At 38.8% G+C, this 20,612-nt stretch overlaps 1 protein-coding gene across 2 annotated transcripts in view; it reads right to left on the minus strand.

The window, feature by feature from the left end:
• The window catches only part of AGMO (alkylglycerol monooxygenase), a 358,382-nt gene that overhangs the window by 171,091 nt on the left and 166,679 nt on the right, over window positions 1-20,612 (minus strand). For both annotated transcript variants that reach the window (XM_021000039.2, XM_021000037.2), the window contains exons 6-8: window positions 6,915-6,981; window positions 1,499-1,564; window positions 1,317-1,396 (exon numbers count right to left, since the gene is read on the minus strand). In XM_021000039.2, the coding sequence (XP_020855698.1) occupies window positions 1,317-1,396; window positions 1,499-1,564; window positions 6,915-6,981 (213 nt within the window). The remainder of the gene's footprint in view (window positions 1-1,316; window positions 1,397-1,498; window positions 1,565-6,914; window positions 6,982-20,612) is intronic.

A 20,612-nucleotide genomic window follows, 5' to 3' on the forward strand; every position in this document is an offset into this window, starting at 1 on the left:
TTTGCATCAGTTTCTTCATCTGCAAAATAAACTGGAGAAAGAAATGATAAACCATTGCACTATCTTTGCCAAGAAAACCTCAAATGGGGTCACAAAGACTTGAACACAACTGAATAACTGAACGATAGACAATCCACCTTTTTAAACATTATTTGCCAAAATTTGTTTGTTTGTTTGTTTTTTTACCAATGTTACACTATATAGGCAACACAGTTTTGGAAATGCTGGCCAGTAAAAAGCCAAGCACAGAAAGTCCCAGTGGCAGGTTAGTAGATACACTTGTGGAATTCAAGTAACCCTTTACAGGCACTCAGAAAATAACTTAAAGCTGCTAGCCCTTACCTTTTCTCATGTGACCACTGAAAAGGTAACTGACACAGCCAATCCCACGCAGCTGATAGATGGAATTCCAAGTCATCTAAGAGTCACATTCTTATCTAAACCCTCTTCCAGCTGTAATTATTTCTGACATTTGGCCTTAAGTAGATGTGGTTACCGGCCCCACTAGCTTTCTTAAGGTAACATATATGCTTCTATCAATTAGGAATTGGTTCATAAATCATCTTTTCCATCCCCAGAATCCAGAACAGTGCCTGACACATTATTATTCTGTTGTGCCTTACTCACATCCCACTCTCTGTGACCCCAGTTGGGGTTTTCTTGGCAAAGATCCTGGAGTAGTTTGTCATTTCCTTCTCCAGTTCATTTTACAGAAGAGGAAACTAAGGCAAATGGCATTGAGTGACTTGCCCAAGGTCATGCAGTTAGTAAGTGCCTGAGGTTAAATTTGAACTCAGGAAGATAAGTCTTCCTGACTTCAGGCCCAGCATTCTGTGCACTATGGTGCCCCCTAGTTGTCCCACCTGACATATAATAAGGGCTTAATAAAAGCCTGTTATTTGATTAAACTCCTTGATTAGTTCAAGGTATACCAGGATGTAGGGAACCATGCAGGATAGATTTTTATAAATATGGGGCACTACGTCTATTTTCTAATGAATGAAGGTTGTATCACCTGATGACCCTCTTGATTTTTATATTTGAGGCAGCCATTTTTGTAAAGGGAGCCATCCTCAGAGTATGGAAGCACTGGATTCACATACTGACTGTGCTGCATACTGGCCCTCCTGTTTGACCATGAGAAAGTCATGTAACCTCCTCCCTCCCTCTGATCATCTCTCTATCTCTCTCTGTGTCTGTCTCTGTTTCTGTCTCTAGCTCACTTTCAGAGAGGAGGCAATAATTAATAAATGCTTGTTTGAGTTGATTTGGCTGTATTTGAACCATTCCCCAAGAATGAAAGAAATTAGTCATACCTGTACTTTGAGTGGTTCAAAGGTGTTAATGGGGTGGGTGAGGCCATATGAAACCTTTTCATTTTCTGCTTCAAATGTTCCTGGAAGAGATATTTAAAGAGTGAAACTTGAGAAACCATTCACTTCATTTATGCTAATAAGAATGTAAATTTGCTTGCCTGATTTCCATTAATATTACTTACCAAAAATTCTATCCCAAATAATAAGGGTGCCAGCAAAATTTTTGTCTATGCAATAACGGTTTCTGCCTAAGAGACAAAAATTTAAAAATTACCACCAGAGACTGAGAATGAAATTAAAATATTGAAACAGCTGCTAGCCTGGCCCTGTTAAATACGTATGTAATATCAAGACTTCAGAAATACCATGTTTTTTTTTTTCTTCTGGGGTTGTTGCTTCACTAACAGCAATGTACTGAAGACAAATGCTTAATATAATTCCATTTCTGGCTATTGTGCTTATGAAGTGTTTTTTTCCACAATAACACAGTAAGAATTCCTAATGCAAACAACATCTTCATCACAGAGCTGAGTTCAGGAGACTGAGACTCAGAAAAGTTATGACTTGCCCAGGGTCACACAACTGATAAATGTCAGCCTCAGGCCTTTCAATTCACAACCAATTTCAGCACACTACACTGAATTTCTATTCAAAATATATTGAGTCATGATTTCTTATCTCTATTTTTTTTCCACTTAAGTCTAATGATATTATTACACATCATTTGTTTCTGTAATTTTCAAGCTTTTTGTCTTAGACCATGAACAATAATCAATCTTGGAATTTTTTTCCACAATTATTTAAATACCTAAGGATTTTTTTAAAAGTAGAAGTTCACATTTATTGGCATATGATTTGGAAATAAGACAAAGCACTCTTAGTTTTTGTCCTTCATGCTTGAAGAGGAGTAAAGTGACCACTCTGTTGGGGTGGAAGTGCTGTGCATGACTGTAGTTGATTCAGACCACCATGAGCTGGGAAGGCTTTACACAGGTTGGGCGCAAATAGTCCATGTAAACATTTGTAGTGGAGATGTTTCTAAATATGCACAACTCGTATTTCTTTTGAGTCACTGCAATTCTGCTTTGTTCATGGAGCACTGGGCTTTCTTTGATGTGGGTGATCTATGCCAGTGTCTCCCATGTTTCACCATTGACTCCAAAGTTCTTTAGAGAGACCTTGAGAATGTCCTTGTATTGCTTCTTTTGTTATTGCTTGCTTTTTATTGTTTCATTTAAACATATATGCATGTTTGTATGTATGTATATTTTCTTATTAAATGTTAACTAGTTGTCTTTTATTAATTTACTTATTTTTGGTTTTCAACATTCACTTTCATAAGATTTCAAGTTCTAAATTTCCCCCTCCTTCTCCTCTCCCCTCCCCAAGAAGGCATGCAATCTGACATAGGCTGTACATGTATAGTCATATTAAACATATTTCCACATTAGTCATGTTGTAAAAGAAGAATCAAAACAAAAGGGGGAAAACCACAATAAAGAAAAGAAAAAACAACAACAAAAGAAAATAGTATGCAGTATGCTTCCATATGCATTCAGATTCCATAGTACTTTCTCTGGCTGTGGATAGCATTTTCCGTCATGAGCCTTTTGGAATGTCTTAGATCATTTCATTGCTGTGAAGAGTTAAGTCTATCAAAGGTGGTCATCACACACTGTTGCTCTTACTGTGTACAATGTCCTCCTGGTTCTGCTCACTTCACTCAGTATCAGTCCATACAAGTCTTTCCAGGTTTTTCTGAAGTCCACCTGTTTATCATTTCTTATGCCACAACAGTGTTCCATTACATTCACATACCACAATTCATTTAGGCATTCCCCAGTTGATGGGAATCCCTTCAAGTCGCAATTCTTTGCCATCACAGAAAGAGCTGCTATAAATATTTTTTGTACATATGGGTACTTTTCCTTTTTGTTTGTATAATTTCTTTGTGTTTTACTTCTTTTAACCTCCGTGTGAGCATTTGCCTTGTGTGACTTCTCTGGGAAAATAACCTTGTAGACAAATGTAGACATTTGAACATCATGGCCAGCCCACTGTAGTTTCCTCTCTGCAATTGAGTTTGAATATTTGGAAACTCATCTCAAGAAAGGACCTCAATGTCCAGTACCTTATCTTGCCAGGTGATCTTCAGAATCTTCCTAAGACAATTCATATAAAACTGATTCCATTTCCTGGCATGCTGCTGACATAATGTACAAGTTTCACAGGCATGCAATGAGGTCAGAACAATAGTTCTACAGCCGTTCAGTTTGGTAGCCAGCCCAATACCTCTTTTCTCCCACACTTTCCTTTGGAGCCTCCCAAACACTGAGCTAGAGCTAGCAATGCATGTTTCAACTTCATCATGACTGTGTATACACCACTGGAAAGTATGCTGCCTAGATAACTGAACTTATGCACAGCATTTGACATTTCTCCATTAGCTGTAACTGATGGTTCCACACATGGATGGTACAGTGCTAGCTAGTGGAGGACCTCTTTATTCTCGGTATAAATTGTCAGGCCAAAATTAGCACAAGTGGTAGAGAATCGATCCTCAGCCTCAGAGGCTGCACTGAGTGCATAATCATCTGCAAACAAAAAGTCATACACCAACTCTCCCTTCCCTTTAGTCTTGGCTAATAGTCCTTTCAAGTTAAGTAATTACTATCAGTTCAGTAGCTGACTTTGATGCCTTTTTTTTATCGTTCCTGAAGGTATCTGACACCATCACTGAAAATATCATTCTAAAAGGCATGGAAGCAAGCACACAGTCTTGTTTTACCTCTCCATTGCCTGGGAAAGCACAAAAGCATTTTCCATTATGCAGAACCCATGCAAGAATGCCATCATGGAACTGGTGTACAATACTAGTGAAATTCTCTCGGAAACAAGATTTTGCCATTATCTTCCACAAGCCCTCACAATTGACAGTCTCAAACTCCTGGTCAGATTGATGAATGTTTTGCACAGACCTCTGTTCTGCTCCTGGCATTTCTCCTGGAGTTGTTGGGGCAGCAAACACTGTATGGGCTGTTCCTCAGCCTTTTCTGAAGCCACATTGGCTCTTTGGTAGACGACCATTTTCCAGGCAAAGTATCAATGTCTTCAGGAGGATTCTGTCAAGAATCTTGCCAGAATTCTTTCTCATGGTTTTATTTTCTTTTGATCTGTTTCTTCTTCCACAATTGTGATGAATATGGGAATATGTTTTACATGATAGCACATGTATCAAACTGCCTACATTTTCAGAAGAGGGGAGGGGAGGGTGGGAGTGAGAAAATTAGGAACTCAAAATCACATAAAACTGAATGCCAAAAGGTTTTCTTAATATGTAATTGGGAAAAAAAATCATTTCATCCCCAACAACAACAAAAATAATATTACCAGCAATGCCTAAGAGAGATGACCCCTTCCCATGATTGTCAGAGGACAACCTATTCCCTTTTTGTTTATATAAATGGACAATAGAGTCATCCTTGAGCTCCCAGAGGATAACCTCATCTTGCCATAAAATCCAAAAGATTTCAGTTAGATTTTGGATGAGTAGTGGACACCGTGCCTTATAAATCTCAGCTGGAATAAAATCAGCACCAGATGCTTTGCCACACAAATGTAATATGATGGCATTCTAAACCTCTTCTTCAGTTGGAAGTTCAGCTAGTGAAAGATTGACTTCAACCTGATGTATATAGTCAATGACTTCAGCATTGTTGAGGGGTCTCAACAGGTCTATTGAGAATACTATGGGAGTTTTCAGCCCATCTCTCCAGGTTCATGTCTTTGTCACTAATCATCGTAGTTCCATCAGCTCTGGATAGTTGAGAGGCAACATAGATCTTTGGCCTATAAATATCCTTCAGGGCTTGTAAAAGTGCTTTGGATTGTTACTATCAAGCATAAAACTGAATTTTATCTGCCTTCTTACCAAACCTTTTCTTTAACCTTCACCTGCACTTTAATTTTGATGGAGTTAAATGCTGCCTTCTTAGAGAGAGATGGAATATTCTGCTGTAAACCCTGTGAAGTTCTCATTTTTCATTGAGCAGCTTCTAAATTTCTCCATCATTTTTGTCAAATCAATATTGATGTTTCTGAGTTTTGCCTCAAATGAGTGAATACAATGATGTACATGAAATGTCTCTCTGAAAGCTGCCTATTCAGTTTCTACTCCACTCTGTTGCCAACTATATGTTGTCTCAGCTTTCCCTATGAAGTTAGCAACAAACTGTCCTCATTCAGAAAAGCACTCTAATCTGTTGACACTAAGTCTTCTGGTACTAGTCTTGCCTTGGGGCCACTGTTACTGTTGAATGTGAATCTTTAGCTGGGAGAGGTTAAGTGATTAGATTAAAGAGGGCAGCTAGGTGGGGCAGTAACACCAGACCTTAAGTCATGAAAACTCATCTTCCTGAGTTCAAAACTAGCTTCTGACACATTATCTGTGTGACCCTGGGAAAGTCACTTGATCCTGTTGGTCTCAGTTTCCTCATCTGTAAAATGAGCTGGAGAAAGAAATAGCAAACCACTCCAGTATCTTTGCCAAGAAAATCCCAAATAGGGTCACAAAGAATCAGACACAACTGAAACAACTCAACAACAACAAATTTGTTTTAAAGTTAATATTGAACTGTTTATATTAGCAATAGTAACAATAACCATAATAGGAACAAATACTTATAGAAATTGAAGGTTTGCAAAGTGCTTTGCAAATGCTATCTCATTTGATAATCATAAGAGCTCTCAGAGACTCCCAATATCATTCCACTTTAATAGATGAAGAAACTGAAATTGTCTATTTTGAAAAAAATGTATAGAATCTTATGATGCAGAAAGTTGCTATGGAAAGAATATAGGATTTGGTATCATAAGACCTGTGGGATATTAGACAAGTTAACCTTTTGAGGCTCAATTTCATCATATATTAAATTAGGGGATAGGGGTGAGGTTTAGGCTACATGCTTTATAAAGTCTCTGCCAGTTCTAAATCTATTATCCACTGAGACTTGAGAAGGGTCATGTTCCTATAAGTTTTCTCCATTTGTTGCCTCAGGATAAGAAATCTCCCTTAATATTGAAGTGTCTAGATAGTTTTTGTAGCACAGAAGAAGTCCAAGAAAGCTGCTCTACAACTGAATAAGTGAAACTGTTAATCATAGGAGCCATCTCACATGTTCACACATGGCCTAAATGGAACTGCCTGATGGGGAGAGGAGTGCTCTAATGTGGTGAAGAGCATGCTGGAACCAGACTGCCCAGGACATGCTCCCATCCATGTGTGAGCAGAGCACCAAAAGGTTCTGTGCCAAGGCTTTGGGCCATTGCATGCCACTAGGAGAATCATTCTCAGGGCTACTTAATCCATTTTCCTGTTCACTTAGGCTGGTGGGGTGCCAAGGAAGAGAAGGTAAATAGACTCTCTCCTTACATGCCTTGATGATAAGGTCAAGCCAGGCACACAAGTCAGGACTGGGCTTCTTAACATAATGATCTGATTTGATAGCTGAATTCCAATAAAATTCCACAAAGGATTAGCAATAAAAGCATGTGTCCAAGTTTAAACAACAATAACACATAGATTCCATGCTCACTCACCATGGTGAACCCGATGATGGCTTGGGGTGTTGAGAATAAGTTCCAAAGGTCCAAGGTTTTCAATGACCTGTTTGAAAGCAAAGTGTTATGACATGCAGAGAAATTGGAAAAGCACTCAAAAGTATAACTGTACACATGTAAATAAGGATGTCATTTATGAAAACCCACAGGATTTAGCATGACTTCAAACCTGGCTACACATACAATGAGGAGGAAATATTCACATCTTTGCTAGAGCCATCACATGAAAGAAAGATTATATTTGTTTGCTCGATCCCCAAGGGAAGAAGATGGAGCATTGGCTGACAGATGGAAAAAGGCAAAATTGGGCTTTATGCATAGAAAATCTTTCTCCACTTAGAATTATCCCAAAGTTGAATGGACAGCCTTGGGGGAGGAGAAGAGGGCTCATCTTTCCTGTGGGTGTTCAAGGAAAAGCACATGATGATGTAATAGAAACAATAACAATGGTGTTGATAATAACCAGAGTTTATATAACTCTCTAAGTTTCACAAAACCTTTAATGAAGATTAGCTCATTCTATATTCACAACAACATAATGAAGAAATTGCTAGTATTACTTTCATTTCATAGATGAGGAAACTGAGCCTCGGAGAGGTTATGTGACTTGCCAGGGTCACACAGCCAGCAATGACTGAGTCCACTGTATGCCCCCTCCCTTCACCATCCTGCTGCCTACTTTCTGTGGTGGCATGTGAAGAAGATTCTTAACCCAGGACAGGCTGGGCTAGGTGACATTGAGGTCCCTCCCATTCTGATAGCCTCAGATTTTGCAGGTCAATATTGACATGTTCCATATAAGAATTGAACAGGATTATCCTATGAAAATTGCTTCCTGCATGAACCCCTCACTCTGTTCATACATCAGAATTTTTTCTTATATAAATTAATGACAAAATTTACATTTTTACCCTCATTGTAGCATTTGACCTATGATGTTTTAAGTCAGACAAAAAGTCCCTTGCCTTCGATTCTGTTGAACTTGCAAGTCCATTATGTTTTTCATGCATTACATCAAACCCCTAATTTTCTTGCTAATCACCCTCTCTGATTCACTTGATAGAAGGTTGGTGATGCAACATGATTATTATGGAAATGTTTCACATGACTACACACGTGTAAACTACATTGAATTGCATGCCTTCTCAAGGGGGGGGAGAGGGAGAAAATTTGGAACTCAAAGTTTTGAAAATGAATGTTAAAATTGTTTTACTTGGAACTGGAGAAAATAAAATACTAAATAAATGCCATTTTAAAAAGAAAGTTGGTGATATATTGTGAAGGGAAAATGTTCATTTCCATTTTGAGAATTTGGGCTAAAGCATTCTGGTAAGGCATGAACATTACTCCAAAGACTCTAGCTTCATTATTGTCAGCAATGCAATCATCACAGAACAGAAGCTCCTTTACTTCAGGGGTTATTGTTTGCTTTTCCAGCACCTAGCACAAGGCTGGCACACTGTATGTGCTCAGTGACTGCTTGCTGATTGGTTCATCACCACCACTGGCAGCAAACATTCTTGCAAGCTCAGTACAAGACTGAGATTTGTAAGCTGTGGGCTGTCTTGCTTAGCCTTCATTTGTAAAATGGAGATACACAGAGAGGCTAAGATATTTTTGTATGGCTTCCAGTGGCCACACTTGGCAACACTTGAATACAGATCTCTTGATTCCTAGCCCAGTGTTTTCCCCACTCTAGTACATACCTTCTTTACTTCTTGCCATGCCTTTTTCTCAGGCATGGGTTAATGATAGGTATTGTCAGGGTTACTGAAATGATGAGTTCTTCTGTGCCTAAAGGATCTGTGAATGTGTTGACATGTGTGATCCCTCCAATAATGAACAATCACTGTCAACAAGGAGTTATTTTTTTTCTTTTGCCTTTTGGTGAAGCAATCAGGGTTCAGAGACTTGCCTATGTCACATAGTAAGTGTCAAGTGTCTGAGGCCAGATTTGAACTCAGGTCCTCCTGACTCCAAGGCTGGAGCTCTCTCCACTGTGCTACCTAGCAACCCCAGCTTATATTCTTATAGGTAGGGACAAAAGTAATTGTCAGAGAAGGAAGTCTGGTTCTAGAAGTCACAGAAAAGATTAGTTTGATGCATAAGATTTTCAACTTCTATACTTTTTCTAGAAGGAAAATTAGTATTTATTTTACTAATGAGTCCAAAGCAAAAGAGTAGAAGGAGATCATACGCAAGGTAGAGCAAAGTAACTGGGTTGGGAAGGGATGGCTAGCTGAGATGTGAAGCATAGTCTAGGGGCTTGCCAGATAAAGTGATTTAGACATGTTTGATCCCCCTTTTATTCTGCACGGTCTTTCAAATATAATGGGCAATGATTTAGCAATCACATATGTCAGTAATTTGATGGGCTGTCTTCAAGAGTTGGTGTGGCCACAAGACTTATTTTGTTGTGACCAACCTCACTGATGGTGAACCTTTGATAAACAGACTAGGCTAGTCCTTGTACGACAAGCATGCAGCCCATTCCCAGGCTCGCACTTGAAATCTTTATATCTTGTGTGGCCCTGTCAGAGGTTACCCCAGGGTTAAACAACAAAAAATTACTTTCTGCCCCCAAGAGTAGATTGCTACTGAATATTGAAAAGCTCAACTGAGAAAATCACCACAGAAGTGTTTTGAAAACTAGGCAGGTCTATTCCCAACATACGGTAACATCTGCCTCATTGAGCCTTACTGAATTTCACCTCACATTCTGAAGTTATAAAGAGAGCCCCTCACCAACAGAACAGGAAATGATTGGAAGAAGTCATTGGGAGATACAGAGCGAACCTCATTTTCTAACGATCAACAGTCAATAGAAACTTATTGAGCACCAGCTATGTATGAGGTGCTACGACGGCTGCTTGGGAAACAAAGAGCAGTAGAGACACAACACCTGTTCCCAGTGAACTTCCATAGCACCACACAGCCTTTCAATTCATTAACAAATATTTGATGAAGAGGAAGAAGAGATGGATGAATGGCTAGATGGTGGGCACCTTTCGCCAACCATTACATTGAAGTATTATATATGAATCTTTACTAAACCAATGGATCTCTGGCAAAGGTTCAGATGGGCAAAAAGAAAATGATTTTCTCCTTGTTTGCCCCTCCCCGGTCCAACATGTGTTACCAAAACAAACAACAAAGGAGGAGAGGGTGGATGGAGGGAGCTAGCCAAAGGCTTCTTCCACCCAGATGTATTTCAGATGACGAGAAAGGGTGGGTGTGCTGCAGTCGCAATGAAAACAGTGCTGGAGGCAAGTACATTCAGATGACTGGAGGCTGGGCTCTGTAGTGTTTTTTAAACATCTTAAGCTTTCTTTAACTCAAAAAAACTTTACACTCATGAAGGATTAAACACTGGTGATACCAGACCTAGAGGCCTTCCAGGGCCAAATATAACATAGAGCTCCACACTCTAATTTCCTGGTCAAGTGTTCCTGCATCTTCAAGTCTCAGAGACCCTGTGGGGGATGGATACAATGAGTCAGCACCCAAGCCTCTCACATTAGGGGTCCCTCAAGCACAAAATCTGTCTTCTTTGAAGGTGAGATATAGATGCTAAATTAACACAATGGAATTTTAAAGAGGAAATTGAAGGGTGCCTTGGTAAAGGTAGCGATTTGGCTAGGAACCACACCTAGCCTTTAGACACTTCTTAGATATCTTTCCAGAAAATGAATATTTACATGACTCCTGTGGAAATCACCCTGGTTATCTACATATGCCTGTGGGGGAGGTTATTGAGACAAGGGGGTACAGTGCTAAGAATGTGAAGTTTGGAATCAGAAGACTTAGATTCGCATTGCAGGCACAGTCTATGTACCATTGGACAAATCGCTTGAACTCCCCAAACTTCAGTTTCCTTTTCTGTAGAATGAAGGGGTCAGTTCTCTATCTCTAGAACAATGGATTCTTAACCTTTTATTGTGTCATGCGCCCTTGACAGTCTGATGAATTCTATTTTTAAATGCATAAAATAAAATTCATAGCATTACAAAGGAAGGGAATTGTATCAAAATATAGTAATAAAAGTATTAAACACACTCACAAAAGTCTATAGACTTCAAGATACAGACCCCTGAAGTTATACCTTCTAAGATTCCTCCACCTCTAAACCCTAGGAATTCTTCCAATCCCACAGTCTTACTAAGTCTCTATATGTGGCTTAAAAGATCTGAGACAGAGAGAGAGAGAGAGAGGAGAGGAGAGAGGAGAGAGAGAGAGAGAGAGAGGAGAGAGAGAGAGAGAGAGAGAGAGAGAGAGAGAGAGAGAGAGAGAGAGAGAGAGAGAGAGAAGAGAGAGAGAGAGAGAGAGAGAGAGAGAGAGAGAGAGAGGAGAGAGAAAGAGGGAGAGAGAGAGAGAGAGTACCTATTGCTAAAAGGGGCAAAGGTCAAAGATATATTTTTAGTTTTACACACACACATACACACACACACACACACACACACACACACACACACACACTCACACCCCTTCCTCTTGTTTACTGATTGTTCCCCAGTGAGCTCTCTGGTCTTTGCTGGTAAAGTCCCAAACTCAAGCAACATCCTCATTTCTCCATGCATCCCTCATGGGTTCCACAGGGGAAGAAAACAGTGAATGATAAAATGCCCAGAGAAATAGTAGCTCCCCCAAGTTGGTGGTCCTCAAACCTTCCATGGCCTCATCTTATGTCCCCCCATAAAGCAGCTCCATTGGTTCTAGAAATGATGGCCCAAAGAAGAAAGCCCAAACTCCATCTGTTGGCATCCAAGGTCCTTCCTAAATTTGTCCTGATCTATCTCTATCTCCTACTCTTCTATTTTACTTGTGCTAATCCAGAAACAGAAAATGCTGCTGAGCTGTTTTCTGAAGAGTTAATAATGGGCTGTGTTATGTTGCTCATCCAGTTGTTTTTGCCTAGAATGCCCCCACCCTTCTTTCATTTCACAGGAATAGCACCCATCCTTCAGGACCGCATTGTGATGCCATTTCCTTCATGACCTGATCGACTGATCCACTTGAGTCAGCACCAAGACTCTTTGGAGTCCTTATTTCCAAACCGTTCTTGGCTCTGAAACTTTTCCACAGCCCCCTTGAAAAGTTCTAATGGCGTATGATAACTAGAGGTCTGAAAGACTAACTGAATATCTACTCCATATCTATGAGTTCCTCTAATATTCAGTCAATCCAGCACTTAGTGCTGGGCACATAGTATGTGCTTATTATATATCTACTGAACTGAAATGAATTGAATTGAATCTGTCAATCATCATTTACTAAATGCCTGGCATATGCTGAGCCCTGTGCTAAGTGCTGGGGATATAAATCCAAAGAATGACTGAAACCCCACTTTCAGTCAGTTCGTCAATATATGTTTCTTAACCACTTAGACTATGCCAGGTACCTTATGCTAAGCCCCGGGGCTTGCAAGGGGTTCTCACTCTAATATCAGTTGTGTGATGTTCCTATGCTTGCTCCCAGATAACCAACACTCTGCCTCATTTTACCTAAAAGTTGATTTAATATAGTTAGAAATAGAAAATCTCTCTTCACTTTTGATTCTAAAGATCTGACTTGTATTAATAAAATGACATATTAGAATAGAATATTCTATTCTGCTTCTGGGATAAGAGAAAAGCCACAAAGAGTTTCCTTGGTTCTCTTCTCTTCCCACCCCCAATAAAACCAAGACAAGGGCTCTAGACATGCCCTCAAGTGGGCCACAGCGTTGAAACGGAATGGGGCAGAGAGCAGAAAAGCACAGTGCTAATTCCTGTGTTTCTGATTCCTAGCTGCATCAAGAAGATTTCATTTTCTATTCCACAAATGATGCTTACATCGTTACATCAATCAAGCAGCCACATCACTCCTCAAGCGTACCTGACTTCCCACTCTTGAACTCACCAATGGGAGGCGGAGCCAAGATGACGGAGTGAAAGCAGTGCCTTGCTTGAGCTCTCCCCCAAACCCCTCCAAATACTCATAAAGAATGGCTCTAAACAAATTCTGAAGCAGCAGAACCCACAAAAAGACAGAGTGAAACAAATTTCCAGCCCAAGACAACCTGGATGGTTGATCAGAAAGGTGTATCATGCTGGGCTGGGAGTGCAGCACGGCATGGGCACGCAGGCTGCAGCAAACCTGGAGCAGGCCTCAGAGGACTGAATCGCTGGCAGCTGTGGTGATTTCCAGACTCCTCAATCCACCAATGCCAAAGACAACTTAGAAGGTCAGTGGGAAAAGTCTGTTTCTGTCTGTGCTGAGAGAGGAAGGCGGGGTTTCAGCTCCATTCCCCAAGAGCGTGGCCCTGAGGGGGGGTGGGCAGCTGCTCCCAAACTTCCGGCCCACAGCCTGAGGGGGAATCCAGTGGCTGATCAGAAAGGGATTGCAGGGATCTCTTTGCCAGTGCTGAGGAAGGAATCTCTTGCTTTGCCCATGTTTGGATCTGGGTCACAGTTCTGGGCAGTGGTGCTGGGGTGAGGAGGAGCACCTGGCGTGGAGGAGCATGTAGTGGCTGTGGAGAGAAAACCCCTCCTCACAGTTACAGTACAGAAAGGAGTACTTGTAATCACAGGCCAAGAAAGGAGTAAACACCTCACCCCTTATCATACCAACTTGGAAGAACTGAAAATTTACAAGTCCCTACAAGTATCTCTGAAAACAGCTGTACAAAGCCCTGAAGCTTGGGACAGTACATTCTCCACATTGGAAGAAGACTCTTACCTTAACAAAGAGTTTAAAACTCAGGTAACTGTCCGGGATCATGAGCAAGCAGTGCAAAAAGAGTCAGACTATATTATCTTACTTTAGTGAAAAAGAAGATCAAAATATACAACCAGAAGAAGACAACAAAGTCAAAGCTCCTACATCCAAAGCCTCCAAGAAAAACATGAATGAGTCCCAGGCCTTGGAAGAGCTCAAAAGGGATCTTGAGAAGCAAGTAAGGGAAGTAGAGGAAAAACTGAGAGTGATGCAAGAAAATCATGAAAAACAAGTCAACAGCTTGCTAAAGGAGACCCAAAAAAATACTGAAGAAAATAACACCTTAAAAAATAGCCTAACCCAAATGGCAAAAGAGGTCCAAAAAGCCAATGAGGAGAAAAATGCCCTAAAAAGAAAAATTGGCCAAATGGAAAAGGAAGTCCAAAAGCTTACTGAAGAAAATACTTCCTTAAAAATTAGAATAGAGCAATTGGAAGATAGTGACTTTATGAGAAATCAGACACAGTAAACAAATCCAAAAGAATGAAAAATTAGAAAACAATGTGAAATATCTCATTGGAAAAACAACTGACCTGGAAAATAGATCCAGGAGAGAGAATTTAAAAATTATTGGACTATCTGAAAGCCATGATCAAAAAAAGAGCCTAGACATCATCTTTCAAGAAATTATCAAGGAAAACTGCCCTGATATAGTAGAACCAGAGGGCAAAATAGAAATTGAAAGAATCCACAGATCTCCTCCTGAAAGAGATCCCCAAAGGAAAACTCCTAGGAATATTATAGCCAAATTCCAGAGTTCCCAGGTCAGAAAATATTACAAGCTGCCAGAAGGAAACAATTCAAGTACTGTGGAAACACAATCAGGATAACACAAGATTTAGCAGCTTCTACATTAAAGGACCACAGGGCATGGAATATAATATTCCGGAGGGCAAAGGAGATAGGATTACAACCAAGAATCACCTACCCAGCAAAACTGAGTATAATCCTTCAGGGGAAAAAATGGTCATTCAGTGAAATAGAGGACTTTCAAGCATTCTGATGAAAAGACCAGAGCTGAATAGAAAATTTGACTTTCAAATACAGGACTCAAGTGGAACATGAAGAGGTAAACAGGAAAGAGAAATCATAAGAGACTTATTAAGATTGAACTGTTTACATTCCTGCATGGAAAGATGATATTTATAACTCATGAGACTTTGTCAGTATTAGGGTAGTTGGAGGAAAAAAATTATATGAGTATGATATGATAGATAGATAGAGGGCACAGGGTGAGTTGAAGATTAAGGGTCATATCTGGAGAATAAAATTAAGGGATGAGAGGATATACTGGTGAAGAAGAAAGGGAGAGGTAGAATGGGGTAAATTATCTCACAAAAAAAACAGAAAAGAAAAGTCTCTTACAGTGGAGGGGAAACGGGGAAGGTGAGAGGGAATGAGTGAATCTTATTCTCATAGGATTTGGCTTAAGGAGGAATAACATACACATTCAATTGGGTATGGAAATCTGTCTTACCCTACAGGAAAATAGGGGAGAAGGGGACAAGAGAGCAGGGATGAGAGAGGAGGGCAGATTGGGAAAGGGGCAATCAGAAGGAAATACTTCTGAGGAGGGACAGGGTCAAAAGAAAGAATAGAATAAATGGGAGGGCAGGATAGGATTAAGGGAAATAGAGTTAGTTTTTCACAACATGTCTACTATGGAGTGTTTTGCATAACTGCACATGTACAACCTGTACTGAGTTGCTTGCCTTTTCAATGAGGGTGAGTGGGGAGGGAAGAAGAGAGAAAATTTGAAATCTAAAGTTTTAAAAAAAAACATATGTTTAATAAAAATGTTTTCACATGCTACTGGGAAATAAGAAATACAGGAAATGGGGTACAGAAGTCTATCCCGCCCTACAGGAAAATAGAAGGGGAAGGGGATAAGAAAAGGGAAGAGAAATAGAAGAGAGGACAGACTAGGGGAAGGGATATTCAGAATGCATGCCATCTTGGGTTGGGGGGAGGGGGAAGATGGGGTGAAAATTTGAAACTCAAAAACTTGTGGAAGTGAATGTTCAAAACTAAAAATAAATAAATTTACATTAAAAAAAAAAGGAACTCACCAATGGAATTCCTTATAGGTTTCTACTCCACTTTCAAAAATGCATGTCTATTGTTCTTTTTTAATTAATTTATTTTGATTTATCAACAATCACTTCCATAAGCTTTTGAGTTTTAAATTTTTCTCTCCCTCTTCCCCACCTCCCTGCCCAAGATGGCATGCAATCTGATATAGTCTATATATATATATATATATATATATATATATATATATATATATATATATATATATATATACACACACACACACACACACACACACACACACACACACACACACATATTGTTATTAAACATATTTTCATGTTAGTCATTTTCACATTAGTCATGTTGTAAGAATTAGAACCAATAGGAGGAACCACCAGAAAGAGGAAACAAAACACAACAGAAGAAAAAAAATAGCAAATAGTATGTTTCAATCTTCATTCAAACTCCATAGTTCTTTCTTTGGATGTGATGACATTTTCCATCATGAGACCTTTGGAGATGTCTTAGATCCTTGCATTGCTGAGAAGGGCTAAGTCTATCAATATTAGTAATCACGCAACATGGCTGTTACTGTGTACAGCGTTCTCCTGGTTCTGCTCACTTCACTCAACATCAGTCTATTTAAGTCTTTCCCTGCCTGCTCATTATTTCTTACAGCACAATAGTATTCTATTACATCCATATATCACAACTTGCTCAGCCATTCCCCAATTGATGGGCATCCTCTCAATTTCTAATTCTTTGCCACCACAAGAAGAGCTGCTATAAATATTTTTGTGCATGTGGGTCTTTTTTCCCATTTGTACGATCCCTTTGAGATACAGTCCTACAAGTGCTATTGCTGGGTTAATGTTCTTTTTTAAGAATAGCTCAAATTATGATATATGGATGAATGGATTATTAGTGTAAGGAATACTACAAATTCACAAAAACACTCTAAGACTTGTACAAATTGATGCGAAGTCAAATAAGAGAGTAATAAATACAGGAATCATGATATTTTAAAAATTAATTGTGCTTGAACTCAGATTAATTTAAATGACTATCCCTGGATTTGGAGGATAGACAGTAAAACATATTTTCCTATGGGGTTGGAGAAGGAGAGGGGAAAATGAGACAGAGAACTGGTTGTTATCCACTTGCCAGCACACCGCTGCATCATCAATTACTACAGAACCCTGCATCTTCACTTGGTATGTAGAAAATTACTGGAATAAGAGAAGGTGTTCCTAAAAGCTCCAATGCCAAGCCTTGGTTCAAGAATGTCTTCAACTTCAGCTTCTTTGATAGCCTGTCATCACAAGCACTCATCTTATGCTCTACAAGTCTGTTAACATTAGGGGGAAGTTTTATCTACTGATATCTACACCAACACAATATCCTTTTTCTTTACATAATCAGAATAAATAGGACTACAAAGTTCAATGTAAATGCTAAATATTCAGAAGCAACTTTTGTCACTACCAAAGAATGAACCCTCAGCTTAAAGAGGCCTTTACATGCTTTCTATGATAGAATGGAATGAAATGAATGAAATGAAAACCATCCAGATGGTAGCAGGATTGTTAGAGAATATACCTTTCCTGTTGTTTTAAATATATAATTTTCCTTATTTAATTGTTTGAAGATTGTGATGAAGTCCACGGACACCATAAGTACAGAAAACTAATTTGAGTTCATTTTCAGAATTGGTTGACCCTAAAATAACAAACAGTTTCCTTTCCCAAATCTTAATCAATGTGGACATTTGAAGATGAATTTATCTTTTGGGCCATCTGGTAAGGAAATGTAAAAATAAAATCTTAATTACATTCCCCACCAGAGCTGCCGAGTTAATTCATGACAACATGTCCCAGTGTTTTTACAGATGGCTACTGCAGCCATATTGACCATCTGATTACTCTATGGGGCAGCAGGGCAAAGCAGACCTCCTTGAATAGGCCCTCATCTGTAGAGTTTCGCACTTTGAAATCCTCCATGAAGGCTGATTTATTCACCACCAAATGTTTTCTTATCTGATTAGGCAGTTTTCTACTTCAGTAGGCATCTAATGTGGAGGTAGCCAAATTTCCTCACTACAGAGTGAAAAAACAATATTTATAATTTGAAAACAAAACAATCTGGAGGGATCAGTCTGTTGGGATCATAAAGAGGGTCATAGGGAGCCTTGTTCTGATGAATCCCTACTACAGGACTCAGGAGGGGAAGCCTAGCTTAAATAGAGAATGGGGCTAGAGAATGCTTATACATTAAACAAAGGAAGGGAGGAACTGTGTTAGTCATATATCATATTGAAGCCCCGTCTTCACCATTTCTAGCTGCAATAACTGTCAATGAGGGGATCAAGAGGGAGATCTAGCTGTGATTTTAATTGAATATATGCCAGTTTCTACTTCTAAACAAGAGATGAGACTTGTCTTTAAAAAAAGAACATAAGTAGTTACTGAATCTGAGCTTTCAAGGAGCCATGAAATCTCTCACTTCTTTCTACATTTCTAGTGAAATGCACTGTTTGGTTCTTTTGTACAAATTCATGCTATTATTATCATAATGAATGCAAGATATAGAAGCTCTGTTTACTGATGAAGATTGGTAATTCAAGATTACATGTAATAGTGGAGACTTTCCTGGGGGCACTGAGATGTTAAACAACTTACTCAACATCATACAGTCCTTACATGTCAGGTGGTATCCTCCATCCATAAACTATGTCACACTGAGCCCACCACACCATTAGCAATGTGTTTCTGGAGCTTGGGAAAAAAGTTAAGGTGGGACATAGAGTTTTGGGAATGATTTGGCATCAAGGTGATGCTGACAGCCACTGGATGAAATTAGATCAATGTGAGAGAGAAGATTGAGGGAGCCAAGAGGAGAAGTAAGGAGAGAAGTTTTTAGAATTTCACAATAGGTACAAGAGGAAGACAAGGAGTAAAGGAGAGAAGAGGAAAAACAAGAGAAGCAGAGTCACTTTAAAACTACCAAGTTTGCTTAATGGCAGAAGAGCCAGTAATTTAGAGTGAGAATAATGCAGCTCCTTCTAGCAAAAAAAGACCTGGGTTTGAATCATGTCTCTGAGACTTTTAGAACAGCCAGTGATCCATGACAGTTATTAAGCTCCTCTGTCTCCCAATGCCTTGCAACTAGCCAGGACTCAATTGATGTTTAATAAGTGGTTGTTAAATGTAATATGTAAAAGGAGGTTTATCATGCCTATAGCAACCACCTCACAGGGAGATGAAGATTAAGCACATCAATGTCCTTAGAGTCCTTTGTAACATATTAAGAGGCATGAATATTAATAATAGGAGTCTTCTGGAATTGCCTCAAGCTTAAACTGAAATAAAATCTATGAAATGTAATTTATAAAAGTAATTACATTAAAATATGATCCATTACACAAAAATTACCTATTAGGTATCATATAGACACCTCATTATATTAAGCCCAAGGGCTCTTTTGCAATATAGAGTCAGAGGCAGAATTAGGGTTAAAGTTGGAATGCTCTTCCCCTCTGGGTCTCTCATTGTTGCCTCATTGAGAGTCAGGGAAAACATCCCTCATGAGCTACAGGGATTCTTGTGATACCAAGGATATTTAAGCAAGGACCCCAGAACCTCAAGTGTTTGATAAACTCAAAGATCTAAGCTTTGGAGGCAAGAGTTCATTATTTGACAAAAAAAATGCTGGGAAAACTGGAAAGCAATTTGACAGAAACTAAGTATAGACCAACATCTCACAATGTATACCAAGATAAGGTCAAAATAAGTACATGATTTAGATATAAATGGGGTATCATAAGCAAATTATGGGAACATGGAATATCTTACCTGTCAGATCTATGAATAAGGGAAACATGTATGGCCAAGCTAAAGATAGAGAGTTATGGGATATAAAATAAAAAAAAAAATTATTACATTATTTTTTTTAAATTTGCACAAAAAAAACCCAATGCAGCAAAAATTAGAAGGAAAGGAGGAAACTGGAAGAAAAAAATCTACAGCAAGTTTCTCTGATAAAGGCTTTAATTCTCAAATATATAAAGAACCAAATCAAATATGCAAGAATATTAATAATTCCCCAACTGATAAATGTACAAATATATGAACAGGTAGTTTTCAGAATAAGAAACCAAAGCTCTCTACAATCGTATGAAAAAATGTTCTACATCACTATTGATTAGAGAAATGCAAATTGAAACTCTGAAATAGCACCTCACTCTCACCTATCAGATTGACTAATATGACAGAGAAGGAAAGTGACAAATGTTGGAGGGGACATGGAAAAATTGGGACACTAATGCATTGTTGATGGAGTTATGAACTGATCCAACCATTGTGGGGAGGAATTTAGAACTGTACCCAAAAGGCTATAAAACTGTACATATCCCTTGATGCAGCAATATCACTTCTAGATCTGTATCCCAAAGAGATCAAAGAAAAAGGAAAAGTACTTGTATATAGAAATATATTTGTATCCACTCTTTTTTTGGTGGCCAAGAATTTATGTAAAATATTATCAACCTTCAGAGAAAGAACTCCTGGAGTCTGAATGCCGATCAAAATATAGTTTGTTTGGTTTTTTATTACTCTTTTTTTTCATTGAATAGTGTTTTCCTTTATAATATGAGTAATATGGAAATATGTTTTGCATGACTTCACATGTATAACCTATATGAAATTGCTATGCCATCTCAAGGGGTGAGGAAGGTAAAGAAGGATAAAATTTGGAATACAGAATTTTATAAAAATAAATGTTATTTTGGCATATAATTGAGAAATATTTAATTAAATAAACAAAAACATATTGGAGAGAATGTTTAAAAATGCCAATTATATTTTCATTTGCCACAAGTTGCTCTACTTG

This window comes from Phascolarctos cinereus, unplaced genomic scaffold (assembly GCF_003287225.1).
Source record: "Phascolarctos cinereus isolate Bilbo 61053 unplaced genomic scaffold, phaCin_HiC Scaffold_1;HRSCAF=81, whole genome shotgun sequence".
NCBI classification, from domain to species: Eukaryota; Metazoa; Chordata; class Mammalia; order Diprotodontia; family Phascolarctidae; genus Phascolarctos; species Phascolarctos cinereus.